Source organism: Sprattus sprattus (genome assembly GCF_963457725.1).
Source record: "Sprattus sprattus genome assembly, chromosome: 12".
NCBI classification, from domain to species: domain Eukaryota; kingdom Metazoa; phylum Chordata; class Actinopteri; order Clupeiformes; family Clupeidae; genus Sprattus; species Sprattus sprattus.
In genome coordinates this window covers 13856716-13865744 of record NC_137910.1, presented here as the reverse complement: position 1 = coordinate 13865744, position 9029 = coordinate 13856716, and the positions used below count along the sequence as shown (strand labels likewise).

General features: G+C 48.9%; 1 protein-coding gene across 1 annotated transcript in view; it reads right to left on the bottom strand.

The window, feature by feature from the left end:
* Window positions 1-2820: 2820 nt before the first annotated feature.
* spred2b (sprouty related EVH1 domain containing 2b) overlaps window positions 2821-9029 on the bottom strand; it is a 30398-nt gene continuing 24189 nt past the window's right edge. The window contains exons 5-6 of the mRNA XM_080848454.1: window positions 6707-6862; window positions 2821-6423 (exon numbers count right to left, since the gene is read on the bottom strand). Of these exons, the coding sequence (XP_080704580.1) occupies window positions 5728-6423; window positions 6707-6862 (852 nt within the window). The 3' untranslated portion in view covers window positions 2821-5727. The remainder of the gene's footprint in view (window positions 6424-6706; window positions 6863-9029) is intronic.

The window sequence follows — 9029 nt, the reverse complement described above, 5'->3', positions numbered from 1 at the left end:
CTTTTTGGGCCGCAGATTTTCATTAGGAAGTGGGAACATACCGCTCTGGCCCGCGATAAACTGTTCACAGATATTCAGGAAAGAGGCGCACCGAGGAGAAATTGAGTTAGCTTTAGAGTTATGCGATGGGAATTCAACATTTAGGTCAGAAACCCTAAAAGGTGGTGCTGGTTTGGATGGTGGGGGGGGGGGGGGGGGGGGGGGGGGGGCTGCTTTGTGGAAGACAGGTTCGTTTCATTGTGGGAAAGACTATTGCGAACGCCTGAATCACTGCCACTGTCAGCCTCGAGGACGGAGGATGAGAATGTAGGGAGGCGGAGGCGCGGTTGACCAAGGAGGCCTTTTGGAGAGGCAGTGTCCGACGTCAGGCCTCCTTGGCTGGACAGTGTGGGAAAGTGTCCCTCCCCCTCTGATCTCCCCTCCCCTCCTGGCCGGCGGTGGATGTGGAGGCTCTCCGCTGTTATCTGCTCATAATAACATCCTGGTACGTGAACCACAATGTTCCCCTCCGAGGGGAAATGGGACACAAATAAGAGGCAGGACAGGGCAGGGAGGGGACAGGAGACGGGCAGGGAGGACGGGGATGGGGAAGAGGACAAGGAGGAAGAGGACGGGGGGGGGGGGGGGTGTTTGAAAGTTTGTTTCCACATCCGCAGCTGGGTCAAGGGAGTAACAAGGAGCAGCGCTTCAGATCTCAGAGAGGATATGGACCTGTGGGGAGAGAGAGAGAGAGAGAGAGAGAGAGAGAGAGAGAGAGAGAAAGAGGTGGAGATTGAGAAGGAGGGTTGGTTATGAGAGAGAGAGAGAGAGAGAGAGAGAGAGAGAGAGAGAGAGAGAGAGGTGGAGAACACATTGAGAAAGAGGGTTGGTTATGAGAGAGAGAGAGAGAGAGGTGGAGAACACATTGAGAAAGAGGGTTGGTTATGAGAGAGAGAGAGAGAGAGAGAGAGAGAGAGAGGTGGAGAACACATTGAGAAAGAGGGTTGGTTATGAGAGAGAGAGTGAGAAAGGTAACCAAATGGTTTCTCTAAAAATGAGTGTGGAGGTTGCATACCTTGTGCATCCATTGTGGACCTTTTATGCCCGTGTCAAAAGAAAAGTCCTGCAACTGATCTCTCCTGGGTATTCAACCTCTGTACCTCTTTGTTCATTATAATCACCCGTGGCAGTGCTTCAGCTAACAAAGGTGTGTTTTCTTCTCCTCATGCGACCTAATGCAAACACGCAACCCACGCACACTCACCTATCAGTGGTGACTGCAATATGCAACTGTGTGGGCAGGACAGGACAGGATGGGACAGGACGGGACAGGACAAGACAGAGGGGGCGACAGCGCCCCAAAAACACACACTTGCTCCCCTATAGGGCCACGGTAGGCCAATAACGACGACCTGCGACCGACAACGGGGGCAGACTGACGCCTGGACCATTGCCCACTCGGCCCTCGAGACGACCCCAAAAAAAACAACCCCCACAGTGGGACGCGAGGAACAGGTGGGGGGAAAACAAGGCAAACAGACAAACAGGAACAGGGCTATTACAGGCCCTGGGGCCCTGAGACAGCTGTCTAGCAGCACCGCTGCGCACAGGAAACCTGGAGTGATCAGGAAACAGCAGAAAACCATTAGGGTTCTTTCTCCTCCTCCTCCTCTGTGCATTGCACCAGTTGTTACTTATTATTGCGGTGCTTATTATTACGCCATTTTATTTGAAAATAGATTAGTGTCAGGGATGCAGGGTCCAACTGATGAAAGGATCGTTAGCGAAAGTGAGCGCATTTGAAAGATATGCCATGAGTAAGGGGTCACGTTAACATCATGAAGTGTGTATGTGTGTGTGTGTGTGTGTGTGTGTGTGTGTGTGTTAGGAAGAGCAGCAAATGTTGGACAATCAGTCCTGGCCCTGACCGCTGCATCTGCATTTCGCTGAGAGAGGGCCCCTCAGTAGAAGTAAGGAATCGCTTCCTTTCTTTTCAAAGAGAGAGAGAGAGGGGGAGAGAGGGAGAGAGGAGGAAGAGAAAAAAGTGACCTCATTATGAGAAAATACGCCTTAAATGTTTGCACATGTGGAGTTTGATGCTATTTGCAGTCGCCGAGCAGCAGTGCAGGCCAAGCCCTCGGGGACATTCTTTTTTTTTTTCTCTCTCTCTCTCCCTTCTTCCCTTTCCCTCTCTTCCCCTCTTCCCCCCCCCTTTTCTTCCCAGATAATCACCCATATGCTTTTCCAGTAACATCCTGAACGAAACAGCTTAATGGCCTGCATGGCTTTCACATGCCCTGGCCTCACAGATGGAGCTGGGAGCTGGGAGCTGGGAGCAGGCCCTGACGAGGGGTGGCATGGGTGTCGCTTGCACGTTTCCACCGCATAGGGGAACAGAGGTGGTGGGGGTGGGGGTGATGGGGGGGAGAGAGGCAGGAGGGAGTGCACTTGGATCTCGTGTCCGAGCGGGAAGGCACGCACACACGCACACACACACCCCACGGGCCTTTCGATCAGGTATCGATTACCGTTGGCTCAGCGGGGAGAACCGGGCTTTCACGCGCACACACACACACACACACACAGTCAAACGTCCTTGAGCTCTACCCCCCTGACATTATCCCTTGTGGCACGGCAGAGCAAGCGAGGGGGGGGGGGGGGGGGGGGGCTAGGCGTGATCCGCTATAGTGCGCTTGCATGACAGAGGTAAAAATTCCCCAATGAATGGCTTCACACAAACAAGACAAACAGCAGGCCTGGTCATGACACTGGTTTCTGTCGCTTTTGTTTATTATTGGGACCTATGACACACATGAAGAATTACTTACTGGCCAGGCCACACTTCAGGTATCTTCTGATATGATCTACTTGTATTTACAGAGTACTTTCTTTCACTCCATCAGATTTTTCTTTTGTCTTTTTCTTCTTGTTTTTTAAAAGCAAGAGCTACATCAATCATACATGTTAGAAACGATTAAAAAAAATAGAAATAAAAATGTACATCATACACTTGATATATATATTTTTTGCTTTTTACAGAGGTAAAAATTCTTATTGTAAAAAACAAACCTAATCAATACAAGAGGGTTTATTTTCATTTTTTAAGTATATAAGGAGATAGATGAACAATGAATAATGATCAATGCTTCAGGCACTTCTTAGAGTTACACGAGTGACATGAGTGACATGAGTGACATGAGTGACGTAGCTAGACTTTGCAACCAGACATGATGCTTTTGGTTAACTTTCCTTTTCAACAAAATTAAAAAAAATTAAAAAATAAAACAAAATAAAAATAAATCGAACTAACTTCAGCTTTTCTAACTGCTCATAGGGAGGCAGAAGAGGACGATGATGATAGCCATCATACACAAAGGATGAAGAGCAGAATGGGAGTGGACTGCTCCAACCCCCGGCTTCCTGTCCAGCTCTTTTCACTTCACAACTGGGGCATGCAGACTTGGCCATCTTGTGATTTCGGCTTTCCAATTTTTTTGTATTCATTTTCAAATCAACTATAAATACTTCAAAAGATGTTTTTAGAAGTTGTATAAATGCTGCGTTAACCGTGGCACCGTGGATCAGCTCGTGGGAGCATTCAATTCCCCTCCTCCATCTCAGTACTGCAGCACAATAAAGTTGTCTTTACATTTCATTCCCAGGGTTGCAGAATGGAATTGAATTATTGCTTGCTCTTCCTGCATGTCCCAGTTGTGGGGATTGGCTGCTTTGGACCGTGCTTGAGAAAAGAGACGAAGTGGGAACACAACACTGAGGACACAGTATATCTAACCCAGCCAAAGTGGGGGAAAGACGATTGGGCAGCTGCAGTGTCATTCACAGGACGGGAAGGTTCGGAGAGGCAACAGGGAGCTGTGATTGGCTGTCTAAGGTCCACTGCACACAAACATACTTGAGCTGCCTCATAGATTGTACTATGCGATTTTGCTTGCCATCCTATATTTTACTTTATTCTCTTGATTATTATTATGTTTTTAAAGCATTTCTTGCGGGGTCCTTTTTTTAATACCTTAAAAAAATATTAATTATTTCCTCTGATGGGATATTCAAGCTTGTAACAAGTGAAAAACTGAATTCCTGCTTCGCTGTGGGCTGAACACTTTATAAAGGTTCTCTGTCCACAGCATTGAAGAGCTTTTTGCCTTAAAACATAGCCTTCACCTCTCTCTTCATTTAAGGCTTAAACAAACAACATTAGAATCAAGAAACAAACGAGAGAACTATCTGCACATCAGCTGATCCACACCTAAAAGCCAAGAGTGTACATTCTAATCGGACGTCACCTCTAGGCACATCCCAAATTCCACCAAAACAGTTCAGTGTTTTTTTTTCTCCGACGTCTATATGAAGTATTAGGCTTAAATGTAGTCAACCACTGTAGTGGGCAGAAAGAAAAAAGTATGGACAGATTTCTGGAGGCCCTGGCTGTGCATACGCGCTTAGAGACGGAATGAGATCCCCCTTCCTTTCCTTTGGCTGTTGGTTCAATTCACAGAGAACATAAATACAATAATAATAATCTTTGGGATATTTCAGACTTTTTAAACTACAAAAACAGAGACCCAAGTCTCATTTTTAGACCAACAGAGGGGGTAAATGTGTAAAAATTGGCAGAAAAGAAAGGCTGTTTGGGGGTGATTAGAGCTTGAATGAGCACATGGGCATCTGTCACATAGATCCCAACTTGCAGCTTATGTCAAATTGGCTTAAATACAATAAACTATTCCATTACACAATGCTATCATTCCTTTACAAACACCCCTAAGAGGGACCAGAGAACTCGCTTCCTTCCTCGTCTGTCTGTCTGTCTGTCTGTCTGTCTGTCTGTCTGTCTGTCTGTCTGTCTGTCTGTCTGTCTGTCTGTCTGTCTGTCTGTCTGTCTGTCTGTCTGTCTGTCTGTCTGTCTGTCTGTCTGTCTGTCTGTCTGTCTGTCTGTCTGTCTGTCTGTCTGTCTGTCTGTCTGTCTGTCTGTCTGTCTGTCTGTCTGTCTGTCTGTTTCTCTCACTCTCTCTCTCACACTCTCTCACACACACACACACACACACACACACACACACACCCCATCACTCTGTCCCATTCACTCTTCACTCCGTGTTACTACAGGCTTAGTGTCTCAAGTACACCTCAGGATTATTGTTCTATTTGAGTTCAGGAGGTTACTCTGGCGGGAGGAAGGAGCCGACCAATGAGCTGCTGGTCACGGCAAACCCAAGAGAACATCAAAAGGATGGGACACATACTACCCATCAGCCATACTTCAACAGAACAAACAGAACATACAATTCAAGTTCTTGAACCTTAAATCAGTGTAAAAAATATAAAGTACCTGCATATGTGATGCATGAAAAACACACGGGCCTGGAGAAGCCTGCGTGAGGGGGAAGGGGGAGGAAAACCAAGAGCCATTTTGTTTCACAAGGAAATGGAGGGGAACCTCCTTTATGCGCGGGACAATAAGGAACACATATATTCTTCTATATATATATATTTATGTATATTTAAAAAAAATAGAAAGTTAACTGCACCAAGTTCTTTTTTGTCCGTCTGGAACCCCAGAGAGAGATCAATTGTTTCGTTTTTGTTGTTGTTTTTTTACGTAAGAGAATGCTTTCTTCCATCAGTCCAGACCAGCCTCTCTCACTCAAATTCTCTCCCTGCTCTCTCTCTCTCTCACTCTCTCACTCTCTCGCTCTCTCTCTCTCTCTCTCTCCTTCCGTCCGCCTGGCCTCACACCATGGCCTTGTGTTTGCCGCCGCAGCAGCCGCAGACGAGGCCGCAGCGGTGGCAGGCGTGGAGCGGCGGGTAGCAGCACAGGCACGGCGCGAAGAGAGACAGACCTAGCAACGCTGCCCAGCGCAGGCAGAAGCGCTCGTCGCCGGTGTCGCACGAGCACGGGTCCGAGTAGTCGCCCTCCGGGTCCGACATGCAGTGGTAGAGCAGGCTGTCGGCGCACCACATGAAGCTGACGCGCCGGATGCAAGTGCGGACGGGGTCGGGCGCGTCGTGGCAGCGCCCTCGCCGGTTCTCCTCGTGGTTGAACATGTCCCGGCAGTACTTGCAGCGCGAGCGCTCGCCCTGCTCCTTGCGCTTGCGCTGCCCCCCCTTGGGCTGCGTGGTGACCACCGACCCCCCCAGAAGTCCGCCCACCCCTACTACGCCGCCGCCGTCGCCCTTGAGGTCCGCCGGGCGGCCGGGGACCAGGTCCGAGCCCGGCGTGTAGGGGTAGCTGTAGTCGTGCTTTGGGGGCTCGCTCTTGGCAAAGTGCACGTAGGAGTCCAGCTCGTCGGGCTGGATGAAGCAGTCCCGCACAGCGGCGTGCCGGTAGTCCTCGTAGCCGGTCATCCAGCTGCGCTCGCGGGGGTTGATCCTCACGATGTCCTCCTCGTCCAGGAAGCTGACGTGCCGCGAGAACTTTGGCACCGACTAGAGGAGGAAAGAAAGGAGACAGGGTCATCAGTAGTCATCCTCTGAAGATTAATATGGGATCTTTGGGATACTTTATACAGTACCTAGAGCTACTCTTCAAACCTCTACAAATACGTATCCACTAAAACTTGTATAATAACAGTATTAGTATAAAATACTGTAAATGTAAGATAGGTAGGTGCCTCAAAAGGGCATCTTCCACACAAAACATATTTTTAGTTTGAATGTTGAAGAAAGGTAATGGACTCGGCCTCCCAGAATGCCTCCTGTGTTTGCTCACCTGATCCAGGAAGTAGTGGTCTGAGGAGCGGTAAGGGTCGTGTAGGTGTCCCAGCATGCAGTGGTGCCGGTGGGGCTCATAACAGGTGGAGGTGGCCAGAGGCTGCATAGAGTGCTCCTTCCTCTGAGAGGAGTTGGATGAGCTGTCGGTATTGTTCTAATGGAAGCACAAGAAACAAAGGCAGGAATGAGAAAAGTGTTTCCAACAAATAACAATAACAAACAACAACCGCATTTTTCCTTTAAATGCCAACATTAAACAAGAACAAACATACACAAGGAGATAAAAACTACACATTATAAGACTTGCTCTACCTGGATCCACACAGACTGTTTCAACACCCAGCAGCTTCTCTCCCCAACACAAACACACAAATTCAGATCATTCAAATCACACATACACACACACACACACAAACACACACCAACACACACACACACACACACACACACACACACACACACACACACACACACCCTGGTGGGTCTGTTGCTCAGGTTCAGATAAGACATCCCATGGCAGCCAGGTGCTGTGATGAGTGAATGTAGTTTTCCATGATCTCATAGGCCACTGGCGCAGACTCCCAACTAAACACAGACATGCTCACACACACACACACACACACACACAACACACACACACACACTCGCGCTCTCTCTCTCTCGCTCTCTCTCTCTCACACACACACGCTTCTGTAGTCAATCCCACCGACGTGACGTGGCACAATTTCAGCATGCAATTAAAACTTAAATAAATAAATAAATAAAACGGCCCCTTCAGCCGCAGGATTTGTAAGAACCTTTTCTGGAGTCTCCCTGTTATTAGAGTTGGGGCCTAAATGAATCCAGCATGCCTCAAGTTTGGCTAAAGCAAGAAAGCAAGCGCATGCACACACACACACACACACACACACACACACACACACACACAGATCACATACACACACACACACACACACACACACACACAGAACACACACTTACACACACACACACACACACACACAAAAACCAAGAAGGCCTGGGCCATTACATCATCACTGTGGTTGTCATGGAGCCCTGGACGGGGCAGACTGCTTATGGTATATACACACACTAAAAAGCCTGAGCAATCCCACCACAATGTGTGCCTTCTAAAGCAAACTAAAAAAAAAGGCTGTCTCAACTGAAAAAGTCACTCCTCTCTACGCCTCTATGGTGGGAAACCCATTCTGATGTGTCTAAGAGAAGGAGAGTGAAAGAGTGTTTATGGAGGTTTAATCTGAGCGCAGGGAACACTGTGACCTGTGGGTGATGCAACGCCACAGCTGTGAAGACGGGGTTAGCCCTCACAGGTGAGGGCATGGTGGGCATCGGTGTCTCACACACACACACAAACACACACATACACATACACAGCTGAGAGAGCAGGCCAGGAGAGGCTGGCAGAGCTCTGGGTGGCAGCCTCGGGTTGACCAGTGCCAGCGCCTGGCGGGGAGCGGCCCAGAGGCCGGGTGACAGAGACCAGAGCAGCCAGCCTATTTCAGTCTCTCCCTCTGTCTGAATGAACGTCTGAACAAGAGCACACACACACACACACACACACACACACACACACACACAACCACACACACTTGGTCTCCCTTTCACTTTTTTTTAGTCACCCTCCCTCCTTTGGCATATCCTAACCTCACCCCTCTCTTGCCAGTCTCTCTCTTTCTCACTCACTACCCTGTTTCTATCCAGCGGTCTACTCTCTCTCTAGCTCTCTCTCTCTCTCTCTCTCTACTCTCCCCTGCTCCTGTCCAGCAGTCTACTTCCAGCTTGCAAACAGAAGTGCTGCCTTCTTCTTGGCGGCGACGCTCCAAGGCAAACTTTGGCAAGCGGATGAGACACAACACAAGAGTACTGCTGACGGGCAGATCCCTGCTGGCCTGGGCCACTCTCATTGGTGCGAGCACACGGACGCACACACACTGACAGACAGACAGACAGACAGACAGACAGACAGACACACTGACAGACAGACAGACAGACAGACAGACAGACACACTGACAGACAGACAGACAGACAGACAGACAGACAGACAGACAGACAGACAGACAGACAGACAGACAGACAGACAGACAGACAGACAGACAGACAGACAGACAGACAGACAGACAGACAAGCTGAAGAAGGAAAGGACAGAAGAGACTCTATGGGCCATGTGATTAGTTGCTAAGAGACTCTATGGGCTGTGTGATTAGTTGCGAAGAGGGTGCTGTTTGGCCGAGCTGCCTTAACCCCTAAAATATTCATTCCTCCACCTGCCAGTAAGCGCGCGCACACACACACACACACA